At 54.9% G+C, this 17,477-nt stretch overlaps 4 protein-coding genes across 4 annotated transcripts; 2 read left to right on the top strand and 2 right to left on the bottom strand.

Moving 5' to 3' along the window:
- Positions 1-1,969: 1,969 nt before the first annotated feature.
- On the top strand, positions 1,970-3,406 carry PUNSTDRAFT_56775 (uncharacterized protein; the record flags this gene model as incomplete). The annotated part of the gene is made up of 9 exons (XM_007379592.1): positions 1,970-2,075; positions 2,125-2,392; positions 2,449-2,540; positions 2,594-2,666; positions 2,715-2,766; positions 2,867-2,979; positions 3,029-3,111; positions 3,171-3,264; positions 3,319-3,406. 9 exons carry the CDS (start codon positions 1,970-1,972, stop codon positions 3,404-3,406), a joined length of 969 nt encoding a protein of 322 aa, XP_007379654.1.
- Positions 3,407-4,679: 1,273 nt separating this feature from the next.
- On the top strand, positions 4,680-7,434 carry PUNSTDRAFT_49416 (MFS general substrate transporter). Its single transcript, XM_007379593.1, has 7 exons — positions 4,680-4,775; positions 4,834-5,367; positions 5,425-5,728; positions 5,782-6,279; positions 6,332-6,391; positions 6,443-6,506; positions 6,564-7,434. Exons 1-7 carry the CDS (start codon positions 4,699-4,701, stop codon positions 7,325-7,327), a joined length of 2,301 nt encoding a protein of 766 aa, XP_007379655.1. The 5' UTR covers positions 4,680-4,698; the 3' UTR covers positions 7,328-7,434.
- A 50-nt stretch (positions 7,435-7,484) lies between these two features.
- On the bottom strand, positions 7,485-9,364 carry PUNSTDRAFT_140960 (FAD/NAD(P)-binding domain-containing protein). Its single transcript, XM_007379594.1, has 9 exons — positions 9,188-9,364; positions 8,969-9,134; positions 8,873-8,907; positions 8,601-8,823; positions 8,401-8,547; positions 8,163-8,345; positions 8,017-8,106; positions 7,776-7,964; positions 7,485-7,728 (listed from the first exon to the last, which is right to left on the bottom strand). The coding sequence occupies exons 1-9, from the start codon at positions 9,313-9,315 to the stop codon at positions 7,579-7,581; spliced, it is 1,311 nt and encodes a 436-aa protein (XP_007379656.1). The 5' UTR covers positions 9,316-9,364; the 3' UTR covers positions 7,485-7,578.
- Positions 9,365-10,336: 972 nt separating this feature from the next.
- Positions 10,337-17,046, bottom strand: PUNSTDRAFT_140961 (uncharacterized protein; the record flags this gene model as incomplete). Its single annotated transcript, XM_007379595.1, has 23 exons — positions 10,337-10,645; positions 10,697-10,887; positions 10,947-11,115; positions 11,168-11,237; positions 11,292-12,761; positions 12,815-12,919; positions 12,970-13,091; positions 13,150-13,287; positions 13,348-13,413; positions 13,465-13,552; positions 13,606-13,679; positions 13,734-13,952; positions 14,027-14,146; positions 14,260-14,388; positions 14,441-14,519; positions 14,580-14,623; positions 14,678-14,793; positions 15,221-15,715; positions 15,768-16,245; positions 16,301-16,507; positions 16,566-16,645; positions 16,708-16,783; positions 16,996-17,046. 23 exons carry the CDS (start codon positions 17,044-17,046, stop codon positions 10,433-10,435), a joined length of 4,800 nt encoding a protein of 1,599 aa, XP_007379657.1. The 3' UTR covers positions 10,337-10,432.
- Positions 17,047-17,477: the final 431 nt, after the last annotated feature.

Below are 17,477 nucleotides of genomic sequence, written 5' to 3' on the forward strand. Positions count from 1 at the left end.
GACAGTCTTCCTACGTGTATATGGTCGGCTAATGAATTAGGGTGGCTTGGTCGTGTGCCCCTCTGGTCAAGTACGCAGAACAGCGCTCCGAGTCACATCCACACCTGAAACGAATTGCTGCCTCACGCAAAAGGCTGATTCAAGGCTTGGAGACCGGCACTCATACGCCGACATTGCTGCAGCCGCTGCACGCCAGTCTCTTATATGTCATCAAATCAGCAGTAAGATGTCGTTCAGTGAGAACGAGTCACAGCGGCGCTGTCGTCGGCGAACATACGGCGTGGTTCAGTCGAAGGGTCGAATAAAATGCTGGGGATAAGAAGGAGGACCGGTGCGAATACCGCCAGAGCTCCGATCCACACAGCCACCAAAATCCCCGAAAAACACCCGTTTACGGGCGCGAGCTCCGATACCAAAACCCCGAAAACATGGGGGTAGAGGGCAAAATGTTACATCCTGGTCTGCTCCGAAAACAGGCGATTAGGAGCGGGGTTCGATCCAAGATCCCTGAAATTGGAGCCCAGACGTGACAACCGCTAGGCTATGAGACACTGGCTGGGTACCCATCCAGAAAATTATTGCCTGTTTGGCATGCGCAAATTCGAGTCCCCACTGCGCTCATCTACTCACTATACTTTTAGAGCTCGCCATGTCCCGAATTGCTTCCACCACCATTCTCTCCACCGATAGGCAGAATCAGGCAGGCTTCAAGTGCTTGGCGCACGTACAAGGATCTTGTCCGCTGCATCCAGGACGTGCTAATAAAGAACATGGAAGAATTTCTGAGAGCTGTGAAGTCCCCGAACAGGCAAACAATGGGAGCAAGCAATGAGAATGGCGGGAACATGGACAAATCGAGCACGGAGACGGAGACGGGGATGTGAACATAGTCGGGATCTGGATCCGATTGAGACGACAAGGAGTGCTCTGGTGCACAACTAGGTACACTGAAGTGTATTAGGCGACGGTGAGCTGTGAAGCGTCTCGGAGAGCTCCGATCCCATTTTTGCCCCGAAAATCGTCAATTCGGGGCCATGTCTGATGTCAAATCCCCGAAATTCGGCCTCTTGGGACCTTCACCGGAACCCCGAAAATGGCCGAAATCGCCTCTTTGAGGGATCGGAGCTCTGGTGGGGTTCGCACCGGTCCTCTCTACGCTGACGCCTGCTTACCAAAGTACGTCACAGCCCCTGCTGTGCAGGACATTCGTCTTGATATCTCTTCGGAACTGCCCGTCAACGGCGACCTACGACAACGCTTCGTATTTCGTATGCTTGGAGTGCCATGCGTGTTCATGCGCCCCCACAGGAATTGAACGCGTCAATTACGGACCTAGATCGGATATCACGAACGCCCGAGGACCCGCTCGACGTCTATGTATGGGAATATGCAAACGCTGTCCACCCTTCACTGCGTTATCGGCGCTCAGCGTATTGGAAGGGCTTGCCATACCAATCAATCTTCCATGACAACTGCCTCTTGTGTCGCCCGGAGCGAGAATCTTCCGTCTTACTTGCACGGACGCTGAAACGCATTCCTGCATTTGCCCTCTGCATCAGGTTCGCTCTGGTGCCACCAGGACCGATACTCGAACCACGCTGTCCACGAAGATGTCAGAGGGTTAGTCTCCATTCCGTAGTTCCGCCATCCATCTTTTACGCACACATCCTTCCCTCTGTGCTGGTCTCACGCACAGGCCCGAGCACCGCCGACCCGTAGTTCTCCATCTTCAGATCCTTCACTATGCCCAAAATATTCGCGTGACCTGGCCAATCGATTCATGACGCATGCGTTGTGTGCGCCACTACCCATTGCAATCGCCCATCCCCGCCATTACTATAAGACTCGTAGGCGTGGATACGTCTTCAGTCTACGCGATTGAAGTCTGTAGGCTAGAAGCCATTCTAGCAAACGGACGTGCTTCGTCCTGCTCTTCCTCGTTGGAACTGTCTACGTCTCCATGGTCCAAATGTCGACCGACGTCAATGCACCCTTTCCTGATGTGATGAATCACATCGAAGCCAAGGTCGATGAAGCATCCTCTACGCTCAGAGACCTTAGCTTGGATATACACGGTACTGCGAACGTGTTTCCTGTTGTGTTCAATGCTGAGCCCTATACCAGCGCATCCCGAGCTCATGTTTGAGGAGAGGCAAGTTTCCTACAATCCAGTCTGTCATTACGCGTTTGTTCACAAGACTTCTAGGCATGCACACGACGTGCTCGTTGAGTTCATGTTGGCGCGCGGATTTGAAGTAACCAATCCGTATGAAGAACTGCCCACTGCCTGGAGAGCCACCTATACTCGTGGGTCTGGCGGACGGACTATTGGGATTTGTGCAGAAATGGATGCTTTGCCTGGCATGGGGCATGCATGCGGGCACAACCTGATGTCAGTGCTTTGGTGTGGCTCGCAATCACGCCCTGATTCTGGCTCTTTTCTGACAGCGCCATGTCTGGTTGCGGCATCGCATTGGCTATCAAAGAGGCTTTGATATCAGAAGATGTGAATGGGACCGTGGTATTGCTCGGCACCCCAGGTAACGAGGTCTCGATTATTTCAAAATTTCTCGTGTTTATGAAGTCATTACAGCCGAGGAAGGAGGCGCAGGCAAAGTCACGCTTCTGAAAAAAGGAGCATTCAAAGGAATGGACGCTTGTTTGATGTACGTATTCTGCTAAATCGTATCGACGGTATTCAGAAGATGTTGTAGGTGTCACCCAGGCCCTAAGCATGACATAGGCACGTCCCTAGCATGCTCCATCGTGGAAGTCGAATATTTCGGCAAGGCGTGCGTTGGTTCAATTCTGAGGCAGTATATGCGAGAACTGACAATCAACGTCAAAACCACAGAGCCCATGTAAGTGCTACTCCCTTGTCGCGCTCTACAAGGGCCATCTAACTCGAATTCCGCAGGCGGCATTCAATCCGTGGGATGGAAGAAATGCTCTCGATGCCGCTGTTCAGGCGTATTCCAGGTGATCCATTCCGGCAGACACCGCTAGACATTGTTAATCGTCAGTACAGTATCGGGGCACTGAGACAGCACATCAAGCCCGATCAGCGTGTTCATGGGGTGATAAAGGGCACAGAAAATCATGTCCCGCAAAGTGAGCGAGATATAGCGGAAGATAGTTTCACGCGTATTGACCCTCGCGGCCTCGCACAGCTATACCTGACTACTCCAAGATGACATGGCTCATCCGTGCGCCTTCGCAAAGCGAGCTGGAGCTACTTCAAACACGAGTGCTAGAAGCTCTGGAGTGAGTGGCGTGTACGAACGGGTGCTGCAACCCCCATACTCATGTTTGGAGCAGAGCGGCATCTGCCTCCACCGGTTGCACGCACAAGATCAACGTCGAGTGGTCGTACGCCGACCTTCACCAGAACAAATGGCTAGGTTGAACCACTTGTGACCTGTAGCTGCACCACGAGCTGAGCGGTACTGCAGCGATGGAATACTGGGACACCATGAAGCGGCGTTACCACATCGATCCTCCCATGGTCAATGCTCCAACAGGAGGGTCGACGGACTTCGTGAGTTCTGTTTTGTCACTTCGTCGGTACGCGTTGTAACCTAAACTACACACAGGGGAACGTCAGTTACGGTACGTGCTGCTCCTTTGAGGTTCCCTATCGCTCTCGTTGACTCTTGTGCCGCAGACATCCCTGCGCTGCACCCCAACGTCGGTGAGTATAGTACTTTCACGTCGACGGATAGCACGCCGATACCAATGCCTGGCATCGTCTAGGCATCACCAACAATCCTGGCGTTGTTCCACATTCTCCTCCGTTCGCGGATGCGGCCAAGAGCACGGAGGCGCACGAGCAAATGCTGTTCGCCATCAAGTCGCTGGCGCTGACCGGGTACCGAGTCCTCGCGGACGACAAGTACATGAGCCTGGTGAGGCGCGATGTACTCACGATAGAAGAGACGATTGAGCGTCGATATAGGTCAGGGAAGCTTTTGACCAGAATACGAAGCTCTAGCGGACTTCGACTTCGGAGGCGTGGTGTCGATAGCTATGTTTATGGTAGCCCCGCTCGTGCTCCGATCGATAGAGGTTTGGGCTTTTTGCTTTTCATGTCCACCTGGTCTTGTGTACCTGCAGCTTGAGCGGCACTGAGTGGTATCAAGCAGAGTTGATGGGATCCAGGCGTTGACCATGCTCAAGTTTGATGGAGAGGCTGAGTACCGCACCGACCAGAGGCAGGTTGAGTCGAGTTCAGTCAGGCAGCGGTCGCGTGGTCCGAACGCGGTGGTCCAGAGATTCTTGCCGCTCCGTCCCGGCAGACGCGCTCCCAACGGGCGGATTTGATTCTGAGAACGGCCGTCGTAAGTGCACTCAAGGCAACACCCCGGTGGCCTCCTCACTGCAAGTGCAAGTGCTTTCACCTACCCGGGTGCCGAGTTGCACGGCTGCATCGCGCTGAATGTGATGAACACGGGTTGATATCGCTCGAGGAGGAGAGAAGGAAGGATCGCCCCCGCAAGGGACGGCACGGCAGTGGCTGTGCGGTGATAAGGGGCTTTGTCACTGGTGACATGCCTGATCCGGACGACGACCGCATGGGGCTCCGTAGCGCTGCGTCGAGCAAGCTAAGCGCTCCCGCAGTCGGCCCCAGCATATCTACACGGCCGTAACTTACTTATCGTCGTTCTTGTCAACGCCCACCACGGCTCTCCAGTTAGTAACATGTCGGAGACGCAACCGCTGCTGGCCACCGAGCGGCCACCGGTCAAGAAGGCTTGGTATCGTCCCAGGCCGCTATGGTCCGTCTTCTCCTCGCGCTTTAGCGTTCGCAGCCGCTTCATGATCACCCCGACACAGGCTGGTCCCATTTGCGCTGCTCAGCGCCGTGGTGCGCGGGATGACGCTCGCGCCCAGAGTGCAGGTCTACACCCAGCTCGCCTGCGACGCCGTCTACGAACGGTATAACCACACCAACGCTTCTCACCAAGCGTCTTCTGCGTTTTCTACCTTAGACGTCCTTTCTGCCGCTCTCGACCAGCACTCGCTCTCTCCCGACTCCTTATCACGCATCATATTCAACCCACGCGCTCCTTCCCCACAACCTTTACCATGGTCTGGACCAACGTCCGGACATGAGCCCGCAACACACAACCACAGACCGTCGTCGCCCGGGATCCACGTCGAGCCCGAGCCGATCGCGAAAAAACCGCGCTCATCGAATCCTTGTCTCCGAGATCCCGCAGTTCAGTCTGGTGCCGCGCGCATACAAGCGGTCATGATGACCACCATGGGCACCATGTCCGCCATCACCACCGCCTGGTGGGGACACTTTGGCGAGCGCAAGGGCCGTACCCGCGTCCTCGCCATGGGCTGCCTCGGCATGTTTGTCACGTGCGTACTCGTCGGTCTCGTTTCGAGCAATGGCGTGGACTAACTACGCGATCGCAGCGACTCCATCTTCGTCCTGGTCTCGCACCCCCATTCCGCGCTCTCTCGCCCCGAGTATGGCCAGGTTCTCCTTGTCATCGCGCCCTTCATAGAGGGTCTCCTCGGCGGCTGGTCCTCCATGCAAGCCACGACCTCGGCCTACGTTGCTGACTGCACGTCGGATGGCTCTCGGGCTCACATCTTCTCCCGATTCATCGGGATCATGTTCCTCGGCGTCTCTTTCGGCCCTGCTCTCGGAGGTTTTTTCATCAGGAACCCGATCCCCCTGCCGTACTTCCAGGACCACACGTTGCCTATCTCTGGAGTAAGTACTACGAGAAATCAGGCGTAGAAATAAGGACTGACCGGAACGCGTAGACGAAGACGGTCACTTCTGTGTTCGTCATCGCTGCGACTATCTCCTTTGTCAACTTCCTCTTCACCGCGTTCGTCGTCCCGGAGTCGCGCAATAAGCATAATGCCAAGGCAACGCCTGCCATAGTCGTGGAACAGGCGGCGGACGAGGAACAAGCACTGCTGGAGGAAGAGCGCAGGATCATCGAGGACGACGAAGAGGCCGAGATCGGCGGAACCGACGTAGTTGGTACCGAGGTCTTCTTCTCCCCAACGAGGAGCATGAGCCGTGTGCACACGCCTGTCGCTGTCCCGGCTGCTTCGGCTGCTACATCTCAGCAGCCACTCCCTGATCGCGCGGTCGCCGAACTAGAGAAACAGGGCCACATCGCCCGCATCCTGCTCTCCTTCGCTTTCTTCCTCCCGCGACGCGTTGCGGATCCGAGAAAGATGGGCGTTACCAAGATGGACTACAGCATGACTTGGCTGGGCGCTGCATTGTTCGGGTACTTGTTGAGCACGGTAAGTCGATCTGTTCTTGGTTCGCCACGCTAAAGTGTTGATCGTACCTCAGGGTTTATTCCAGATCAAGTACCTCTATGCAGAACATGCATTCGAGTGGGGTGCCGAACAGGTGTGATCTATTATACTTGGACGCGTTTCCGGTAATGACCATCGACCCTAGCTATCGATCTACATCACCATCGCCGCCGGTGTGCGGATGGTGTATACGCTGCTCGTCATGCCCTGTACGTTTTGCGAGCACCTCCCATTACCGTGTCATACTGATCGGTGTTATTGGATAGTCTTCATCTCGACGTTCAAGCCGAAGCCGGCGAAGATCACCTCTGAATCCCTCGCGAAGGAGATGGCGTTCGATCTCGCGCTCGTTCGCGTCTCCCTCGTAATCGACATTCTCTCCAACGCGCTCGTTGCGCTTGTGCCGTCGACTCCCGCACTGTTTACCTTCCTCTCCGTCCTCAGCGGATTCGGCAGCGGCGTCGTCCCGGCGCTGCAGAGCCTCGCGCTGTGCATCGTGCAAAGGAGCGAAACGTTTGCCGCTGCGGACAGCAAAACGGTCTCCCCTGGCGCCGGCAAGGGCCAGCTCTTCGGAGCGATGGCCTCCGTTCAGGCCATCGGTCAGCAGATTATCGGGCCCATCGTCTTCGGCGTCCTGTATGCCAACACGGTTGGGACGTACCCTAAGGCGATTTTCGTCGCGGCCGCTGGCATCCTCTTCGTCGCCCTTGTCCTCGTTTGCTTCCTCCGTCCGCCGTACCAGCCCGCGTCATCGCGACCTAAAATCTCTCCGCAAGCCCAACAGACTACCCCATCGCAGTCGAAAGGGAAGAAGAGGCGCGTCAGGGATGCTGCCGAGATTGATCGTGGACGTTCAAGGGCGACGAAGGATCTGCGGCCGGACAGTGGCTCGGAAGGGTTCTACGGCAGCCTCGGGAGCTCGGTAGGAGCGAGCACGAGCTTCAGCGGCACGCCCGCATCTGCATCTGCGTCTGCGTCTGGGCCGTTGGCCTCTGGCTCGGGCTCTGGCTCGCGGCCGAGTGGTGCGTAAGCCGTATAGGATATAGATAGAACGGGGATAGGCTCCAATTCGCATCCTTATTGATCCTAGATTAGAAGTGTACTATTATTCGCGTGCGGCAACATGGTTAATTTACTGCAGCCGTTTGATCTTTCCTTGGTCCGGCGAGGGCAGAGTTGCGGTCGTTGAACGTCGTCTATATCTTCATCGTGCATGATCGTCAGTTCTGTTTCATTATTGTACAACAGGACGAGCGCGAATTTCAACGTCTACAAGCTCGATCACGAAATGATTCCCTTAGCCGCGAGGGACGCAAACGCGTCCTTGACGTCTGCACGCAAATCATGCACCCAGATCCAATCAAATCGGCCCTTGAGATTCTCGGCCAGAGCCTTTCGGTCACTGCCCGTGGGCCCACGGTATTCGTAGACCTATCACACAATGAGCGAGGAATATATATACCTTGCAAGACACGTACTTCGCCTCCCTCCCGACTATGGACTTGTTGGGCGCTGGCCCGTCCCCTCCGCACGTTCTCGTACGCGAGCAGGAACTCGGGCAGCGTCGTCTCCGTGCAGCGAGGATCGGACAGCAGGGAAGCCAGCACGTAAACGTCTTCAATCGCTTGACCTGCCCCAGCACCATTGTTGGGCAGCGCGGCGTGGGCCTGGTGCTTGATATTGAGCGCATGACGGGGAACGTGCACGAGGGTTACTCACCGCGTCTCCGAGAAGAGTGATCCTGTCAACAGTCCACTGCTTCAGCGGGACAAGTTCATGAAGAGCCCATTGTTCCGGCTTCTTGATCAGCTATGGAACATCCTCCTTTCAGAGATACCGATATGGACGATGAACAATCATTATACCTTCATAAGCTTGATGACCTTGTCTTCGAAGCCCTCAAAGTCCCCGAGCATTTGATCGACAGGGACAGGCTTGACCCAACGCGACTCTTTCCATACACGCTCGTCGGGAGGACTCGAGCGATCGGACACGAATGCCACTACATTGATGACATTTCCTTTCTCAATCGGGAAAGACAAGATATGCTATAAACCAAACATGTTGAGCAACGGGGTTGACTGTCAAACGGCCTGCACGTACCTTGTCTAGAGCCAGCCACATCGTAGGCACTGTCGCTCCTTCACCGATCTGCGCGACAGCTTCTTTGGTATCGAGCAAGCCGCGATACGCGTATGATCCGGTATAGCGAACACGCCCTCCTGTGTACTCCTCGATGCTTTTGCGGACCTGAGAGTCTTAATTAACCAAGTTCCAAACGTTCATGTGTACCACATTCGTACCATACTCTTGACACCGTCACACCCAATGACGACCGAAGCTTCGAATACGTGATCCGGCTGGGGCCAATCTGGGTGGTGTTCTCCATGAGGTTCGATGCTCAAGCGAACACGAGCTGGTTTTCCGTCAGCTCCGAGCACATTTTCGACGTGAGTGATATGGCTGCCAAAATGCGTTTTCACATTGGAAGGAAGATGTTTCATGAAACCGTCCAACAGTTTCGCGCTGCATCTTGAATGTGAGCAAATGTTGGGTACATTCATCTAGTCCTTACCGATGAACGGAAGAGTAACGACCTTTGCTGAATACCTAGAGCGCAAACCCAATGAGTTCTCTTGGCATACAGCCGATCTACCGCGAAAATATTAACCTCTTGGATCATAGAGCCGTCACGATGTTCTACAAACTGAAACCATAGCGGATCCACGTCGTCGGTGATGTCGGCTATTTTCTCGTACGTGTCGCCCAAGCCGAGCATCTCGAGCGCAGTGATGGCATTTGGGCCAAGACTGATTCCTGCGCCTATCTCTGAAAATCTTGCGTCTTTGTTATTCACGATCCGGCATACATAGGGAGGGCTGGCACTGACTTTTCTGCCTGCTCAAACAGGTGTACCGAATAACCTGCACGACCTAGTCCGACGGCAGCACAGACGCCACCGAGTCCACCCCCCACGATGGCGATGGTGATGCCGGATTTGTCGCTGCCTTGGGCCATGTCGATGTGTTGTTGGGTTTGCGCGAGGGTAAGAGTGCGGGATTATTCGCTGGTAGAGCAGAGGTGGACCTCTTTATATGCAGGCGATCCTATGTTCTCGTAGGTTCATACCCACATGTGGGTGCATCGTATATAACCCCGTAAAGGCTTGAAGTTCAACCGCCGACGTCGTTCGAATATGTCGATGCGAAGTCTAACGCAGTCAAACTACGAAGTGCATCGGCAATTGAGGGCGAATGACGTCGGGGGGCCGATGTCATTAGTAAGTTAGGGCAGTGAACCGACGTTGGCACAATCCCACGACCCAGGATCGACTACATCGTTTTGGCGCATGAACGAGCAGTAGAGTTGATACTGATGTACGACGGGAACCAGGCCTAGGTATGCACAATGCAAAGCAAGGGCCGATGCGGTTGAGAGCATGAAATAACCCGGGGAGGTACGGTGGCTTAAGTGCAGAAGAATAATTTGGAGGCATAGCCCATGACCCCATTCCGATGAGAAGTCGTCCGTGGGTTGTTACGTATCTGCGCTTATACAGCAAGAACACGTAACCAAGCACAAAAGGCTGCCACGCATGAGACCATGGATGACGATGACCTTCTTAAGATGCCGTGATATACCCGGTGACCAGGTCCATAATACTTGACCACCAATTTCAATCTGGTCAATAGTCAGACCATGACAGATCACGTAAACAGACCTGTCGTTAACTCATCAGTGGTCGATTGAAGTTTCCCCTGGTGTGTCAAAAGTCACTGACAGACTTCGGCCTTTTCGCTGCCGCGATCTCTCACATTACTGCAGTCCGCCCACCCAATCCTCGCTTGGCTTGTCATCTGTTGAACTGCAAAGAAACCTGGGAATGGTGGATCCGCTGCGTGCAGCACGCAGCCCGAATCGGATGTCTGGATGTTACTGCTCGAAAGTTCAACTGCATCCGGGGGCCCACGGTCGCCGTTGCGCAGATATTGACGGTTAGGACATTCGCACGTCACGCAGCCCCCCGAGGACGTACCGAACCGAACTAGTAAAAGCTCGTGAAAGAGAAAGCAAGGATGATATATATACAGGATGTGGATTCCGAATCGAGAAAGATGGAGGCAATAAATCCAGTTTACATCAATGAACCCTCGACGCGGTCAGCCTCATCGGCCCAAATCGCCTGCTGCTTCATCGCTGCAGAGAAGACAAACTCCGGGTTGTAGATGGCGTAATGTTGCTTGGCAAGAGGCATCCATATGGCAGCATCTTCGGGACATGATATCACATGGCGCTCGCGATGACCTTTCAGGTTACGGATACTAGGATTCGAGCCTTTGGCAGCAACCTGCATGGGCGTAAGCACAAGGGATACAAAAAAGATATAAAAAGGTCTTACCGTGCCCCCGTTGGCTTGAATGACATTCCTCACCAGCTCAGGATCGGGAGACTTGAGCTTCGGCGTGATGTAGAATACGTGCCCCTCGAAGAGGTTGCCACCATTTCTCTTTGCATTCGCAAGGGACATCGATAGCTCAAAGCCATATTTCCGTTCACCCTCTTTGTCAACGACGGGGTAATCTTCCTCGACTGCAAAAGGCGGGTTGAGCTAAATCTCTTGGCTAGTGGACCGAGGGTGCGAAACATACGTAGCAGATACCTCGCCTTAGCGGACTCTATCGCCCACTGTTCCGAGACTATATAGTCCACGTAGGGTAATGCGCACAAGAACTTTTCCGTCCGGGTGATCCGCTTCATGATTAGATGCGTGGCTTGCCGGGGACTTGCGACAACAATGACGCCCAACTTCTTCAAGTTCTGTAATCGATTGGTATGCTGCTATCTTGCACCGAGGATCGTCAAGACGTACCCTTATCACATACTCCGGCAAGGTCAACTGAGTAGTGAGTAGTCTGACGGATTCAGGTTTCGTCTTGGACCTACGCAGTGGATTTGGTACACGAGGGGCCTCAGAGAACATTCAGATCACTCACCTGCGGCCTCCGTTTGATGTCGGCGCCCCGTCTATCGCACCACTGCTGGTAGTCCGCGAGACGGGTCCGGGCTTGGTAGCCTTAACCACCTTGATAGAGGGCTCGTCCTCACTTTCTTTCTCATCCGCCGCCGCCTGCGTAGCGCGAGCTTTTCGAGTGTCCTTGCTCTCGGTACTTATTCGCCTCTTCTTCTTCGACGTTGTCTCCCCGTCCGAAGCTGCGTCCGTGGCCTCAGTGTCGGTGGGAGCCCGCTTCTTGGTACCCGTGCTTGACCGTCGATCAGAGTCTTCCCAGTCACCCTTTCCTAGCCGTCCCCGTTTCTCTTTCTCAAACTTGTTTTTGTCCAGCATCATCTGGCCTGTCTTCTGAGCCGCGGCTATAGCAGCGCTGCGTTTAGAGTATACCCTCGCCGATGGCACATCCTCCAGCTCGGTTGTCGAGACACTTGTGTCCCGCACCGACACTTGCGCTATGGACGTGCGGGATTTCGGCCGTTCAGCATCGCTCTTTGCACCCTTCTTAGTTGGCCGGCCACGCGTGATGGAAGACGCAGGCGCTTCATCAGCAACGACGTGGATCGAGGACGCGGCTTGCAGCTTTTGTGGCACATTGTGCGCCACTGGCGGCAATTCCACGTGTGACATTCGACTCGGTGTTCTGGTCAGATTACGGACTCCGGATGGCGAAGGTGGGTTGAATGGAGGTGCTGGAATCGACCGTTGTGATGGCTGTGAGGGTCGTGGAGGAATATACGGTTCTTTTGAAGTCAGACGGGCGCGAACAGGGCGGGGCCTCGGCTTGCGCGACGGTGTTACCGGAGGTACAGGTGCAGGTGGTACATCGTGATCGGAATCAAGGTCAATAATGTTCTCCTTGCTCGCCATATGTTCGCTTCGAGAGAGCTTCGTCGGCATCGAAGTCCCATCTTGAGCATTGTCTTCAGATTCAGGGGTCAGGACACGCTTCCCCTTGCCCTTCTCTGCGCGTTTTGCCCCTTGACCTCGGTTCATGGGCTTCTTGGTCGGTATCTCTACCGCGTCTGCAATTTGTCGCGTCCTGCTGCGCGATGATCGCGGTTTTGTGCTGCTGGAGACCTCATTGTCTGGGGCCTTACGTCCATTGAGTGGCAACTCCTCCAGAGGTTGCTCGTCGACAACCATCAAGCCGTCGCCGTCCTCCACCTCGAGCGATATGGCAGCTTCTACTTCCTGCACGTCTTGCATACTGACATCCGTGCCGGTCATCTTGACGCCTGCTTCATGCGCCCCGAGGGGCTCTGTTGACGGTGGCGCAATGCCAGACTCCGCTCTTTCCAGGTCCTCTCTTTCCTGAAGCATGGCCGCCAGTTCTTCATCAGTGTCATCTTCGGCGCCGATCATGCGATCATCAAGAACGGCACGTCCAACGCCACGCAGCCCAAGGTGCTCCGCGAAATCGACTCCTTCCGGAAAGCAGGTGTATTTCAGGTTACTGGACGAGAATGATCAAGATGATGGTGGCACGGGCAGACAGGTTCCACATACGCTTGGCTGAGTAGCTTCCATTGTATAAAACAATCCTCTAGCCATTGGTGGTTGATCACGGTCAAACCCCATGCCTTGGCCTTCTCGACTTTGGCGCCGCTCAAACTGATCGCTCCGTCAGGATGTAACAACGTAACAGGGTTTGGAAGGCGTACAAAGCAGCGATGACGGCGGTATTCTTGGTAGACATGCTCGGAGTGAATGTTCCGCCCATCAGCTCTACGAGCTTTTTGAGGTATTCTCTAGCCGGGCCAGTATAATTTGTGATGGTGACGATCTGCTCACTGATCAGTGCTGTCTTCTGGCCGTTCACGGCGACAGCCATGCATACTCACCTGCCTCTCGAAGCCCTCGATCTTTACTCGCGGGACAGGGAAATGCAGCAGTGTCTGAGTGGGCGCCGTGAAGGTGCCAGACGAACTGACGGCGAAAACCCAATTTAGGTTGCCGACGGTCTTGTGATTCTCCATGGCCTGTGTTAACCGAGCATACATGAACATCCCTTATTAAGAAATCGAAACGACCGGAATCACCTTAACGTACGCGCGCCCGCTTCGTATCCTGGTGATGTACACGTCGCACTCGTCCACGAGGTCGATCTAGGCGCCACATGTCTTAGACCGAAAGGCCACAGTGCACATCTGACCCACCTCCTCAGCCCGACAGCCATCTCCGCCGGCCAAACCATAAGTCACAATTCGTCCGCCAGACCGCGTAATCTCTGCCTCTATCCCTTCGCTGCACTTCGGAATGAGGATATCGCACATCATACTTACCGGAGGAAAGCTCACCGACGCTCCCCGTGTAGTCCCAGGGTCAGCGAGAGTAAAATTCGTCGATTCTGCCATACGTTGGTAATATGGCGCTACAGAAAATCGTTAAATCTCGCCGTCAGCGCTCACAACTGATCAATCCCGACCTCCTGAGGTACTGCGATGCCCTTTTCGCCCTCCTTCACGCTTAGAAAGTAAGCCCTCTGCCGTGAGGTGCCGGCGAATGTTGGTCGATCCTCCCTGCCTGCCGTCGGGGCCGTGGTGTTGACTTCGGCGGCGTCGCCCACTGTCGTGCCCGCTCGAGAAATGTGTGGCGGGTGCACAAGCGATCTCGGTCGTAACACAGCTGGGTTGGGCCATTCGTACTGATCGATAGGTTGGTTAGCAACGACGCGATTATGGGAGAGATTGGGGGGTCGGGAGTCACATTGATATTCACCTCTTTCTCGCTGACACGAATGCCAAGCTTCATGCAGTCGTCGAACCAATGGGGCGTAACGATCTTCACGCCGGTGACCTCCTTGAACTGCATCGCAGCTCGATACACGTCCCGTGCTGCCTGATTCGTAGCACACAACCCGCAGTATTACCGATTGAGGGTACAATGCGAGAACAAGGTATGCAAGAAGAATGATTCAGCGAGAGAATGGCATGCACGGGGATGATACTGACGTCCTCGTCTAGGTCTTCGTCTGTTTCGTCATACAGCGGTCCGGTAGAGAAGACATGTGTCACGTCCCTAGCGTATCCATTGCGCCAGTGCCCGCCAAGAGCTCCGATTCCACCAGCAAGGATCTCGCTCTGAAAGTTCAAACGGTGAGTCAAAGGGAGTTGTACAGAGAATGCTGCATACATCGTCCTGGGGTATGTCATGCGCACATGCTATTACACCGGAGAAGAACAAGTTTGGGTCGGGAGAATATAGTTCTGGGCTGATAAAGGGAAGTCAGCTTGGAAACAAGTGGTCTCGGCATTGTGGTAAGGGGTCGTACGGCGCGGCCTTGCTCAAGACCATCGATCTATCCACCCAGTAAGGCTACACGCGGGAAGATCAGATGATTTGTCGGCGAACGAATTATTAATTCCTCACCGTGACGGAATAGACACCGTCCTTATCCTCCACTTCACTAAAGCCCTCGAAGAGGTTGGTATCGGTGATAATATGTGTGGCGGACTGGAGAGGTACGGATGTTGCGCCATTTGCATCTGGAAAGTAAATTATTCACAAGAATCGAGACATTAAGCACGGAATGGGCGGACTTAGGGTCTTTCGGTATTCATTTGCGATCTCGGACGGGATGGACGGCACTACGTAGTACTTGACGCCAGTGAAGACATCTCCGGACTTAGACATGTCTCCTTGATGTGAACGCAATCCAACGCGTTGTGGATGTAGGCCGTGCAATAGTGGCCGTCGAGTACTGAATGAACAAAGACGAGATGAAGGGCGGTGGGCGGCAGACGCGACGCGGCGATCAACGCGGTCCGGGTCATAATGACGCTTTCCCGTGCATCACGTGTTCTCAGGGATTAGGTCAAGAAACGTTTTATTCCTGTGAAACTAACAACACTACTACGGAGCAATCTGCAACCCGAACTACCGTAGTCACAAACCAACCTCACTCAATCTAACTTCCGCCACTGGCACCGGAGCTGGCCTCAGCACTGGACGAATCCGCGGCGGTGAGGTCTCCTTCCGAGTCCGACGAACCATCCTTGCGAGTTCGCGCCTCAGCCGCTGCTTGCCCCTCCTCCGGATCTTTCGCGGAGGTCTCGTTCGGCTGACCGCTCTCGACTTTCGCAGGCTCACTTGGCGAGCGATGAGCCGAATCCTCGTCGGCTGCGTTCGTCGTCTTATCCGATATTCCGGCATCCGCCAGTTCGGCGGTTATAGGCTTGACCGGAGCTTCCCTCTCCTTGCTTTCCCGCTCCCATGACACGCCCAAGCCAGCACCTTCGCGTTTGCGTCGGCTGGCGATCGCAAGCGGCATCGCAGTGGACTGGGGAGAAAGCGGAACGGCTGGGGCCGGTGGAGGCGGAGGCGGGGGCGGGAGGAGAGGGTTGGCTGCCGCTGCCGCACCCGAGAGGAAGTCCAACCAGTTAGGCGCATGGCCCGATGATGACGCACCTATATCAAGACGATGAGCACAATGCGGTTGCATAGGAAGGAAGATACGTGCTGTGTTGAGAGTGATGCTGCTGCGTTTGGTAAGTCTGCACGGGTGGTGGGGGAGGGGGAGGTCCACTTCCGTGCACAGGCCATTCGAAGGCTGCGTCACCCGACGAAGACGAGTTGATGGTCTGACTATACACGTGCACCGGCTGATGCTGATGCGGTTGCGCAGGCATGCGCGGCGGGTACGGGGGGTAGGCCGCGCTGTTAGAGTAGCCGTCGTCCATGCCGGACCTGCCGGGCGGGTACGAGTAACTATAGCTCTGTGGCTGCGAGTGCGAGTAAGGATCATTGACATCGGCGTAGCCTTGACCGTACGGGGGCGGCGGCGGGGGGTGAATGTACGACCTTTGGAGAGGCTGATGCAACGTTGGAGGTGATAACGTTGGCCCCAAGTTGGTGCTGTCGATCCGCGGACGCTTCGCTGCGGGCATCCCACGCTCGCCTGACACAGGCAGAGTTGATGATGGTTTATTATAGTCACCCTGCGAGAGTAAGAGATTAGCGACCCTGAATGCTCGGCATAGGACGGGAACTTGCCTCGATCGAGACGGGTGTCGATTTCTTCCCGGACGCTGCGCTTGACTTGGACGGCTTCGTTTTGATAGCGGGCTCCTTGCGTTTCTGTGAGGATGGCTTGGGGGTTCCCTCGTCATCGTCGCCCTCGCCATCGTCGTCATCGCCCATATCATCACCTCTTGCACCGTTGAAGTCGGCGGGGGTCTTTAAATCCCTCTCGCCTTCGAACTGGTACGGAGGATCATCGTCAGTGTGCAACTGGAGCTCGGCACTAGTGCCCACGCACATGGATCTGGCGCCTAACCACGTCTTGTATGTCTCCCGAGCAGTACTGGTACAATCGGAGCCCATGTCCAGGGCGATCTTCTGTATGAAGGACCACGTCATCAGCGACATCGGCTGCGTGGATGTCTGCCGTACGCGCTCACCGAAGACGATGACGGCGACATCGACAGAGCACAACACACCGAGCTCGTATGCTTTTTTGAACAGGCCGTTCTTGCGCTGTTCGGATGATGATGAGTTATAATAAGCACACGGGTCGTGCCAAGCCAGGAATTGGGACAAAAATAGGGCAATATGTCAGGGCAGGTTATTTTGGACCAGCATGGCTTTTTACGACATCGTGACCATGAGCTCAACCGCGTCCGACGGTCCAAGGAAGGCGGAGGGGACGGGAAGCGGGGATAGAGGAAGAGGGTAGGCCACTGGCTCACCTTGATAAACGTCACGGAACGATTGCGTTCATGCTGTCGGAGGATCGCCATAACTCATTAGCACGTTTTTCATCGCTTTATATTGCTCCAAGATGCAAGAGGACAACAGCGCGAAAACGGAATACATTTGGTCTACGGTTTGACGAAGAAAACAGGGCGGCTTCGTGCTCACCGTAATGGGTTGAATCTCGATCTTTCTACGCCCCATCTTCCTTAAGCTTGTGCCAGAATCACCTTCGTCGGTTAGCTTGGAAAGGCCTGTATGAGGCACACGCGGTTGTTGCCTGCGGAGCGAAGCGGGGAGTGGCCGGATGCGACGGGGCGGAGGAAAGAGCGTTTAGAGTTTTGCGCCCAAACGGACTGCATGCGCACTGGTATGGCGCCCACCCCCCAAGATCAATAGAGACTCTGGTAGGACAAGCGAGATTTTTTTGGTGTGTTTGCAATATCTACACCACAACAGTCCGGTTGGCTGCATTTCC

The sequence above is a fragment of the Punctularia strigosozonata genome, assembly GCF_000264995.1.
Source record: "Punctularia strigosozonata HHB-11173 SS5 unplaced genomic scaffold PUNSTscaffold_1, whole genome shotgun sequence".
In the NCBI taxonomy this organism is placed as follows: domain Eukaryota; kingdom Fungi; phylum Basidiomycota; class Agaricomycetes; order Corticiales; family Punctulariaceae; genus Punctularia; species Punctularia strigosozonata.

Excerpts from the sequence above, each read along its gene's own strand:
- PUNSTDRAFT_49416 (XM_007379593.1), top strand. The coding sequence starts at position 4,699 with ATGTCGGAGACGCAACCGCTGCTGGCCACCGAGCGGCCACCGGTCAAG. Across the intron at positions 5,368-5,424 it reads TGCCTCGGCATGTTTGTCAC|CGACTCCATCTTCGTCCTGG; the intron begins GTGCGTACTCGT and ends ACGCGATCGCAG. Across the intron at positions 6,507-6,563 it reads TACGCTGCTCGTCATGCCCT|TCTTCATCTCGACGTTCAAG; the intron begins GTACGTTTTGCG and ends GTTATTGGATAG.
- PUNSTDRAFT_140960 (XM_007379594.1), bottom strand. The coding sequence starts at position 9,315 with ATGGCCCAAGGCAGCGACAAATCCGGCATCACCATCGCCATCGTGGGG. Across the intron at positions 9,135-9,187 it reads CTGTTTGAGCAGGCAGAAAA|ATTTTCAGAGATAGGCGCAG; the intron begins GTCAGTGCCAGC and ends CAAAGACGCAAG. Across the intron at positions 7,965-8,016 it reads TCACTCTTCTCGGAGACGCG|GCCCACGCCGCGCTGCCCAA; the intron begins GTGAGTAACCCT and ends ATCAAGCACCAG.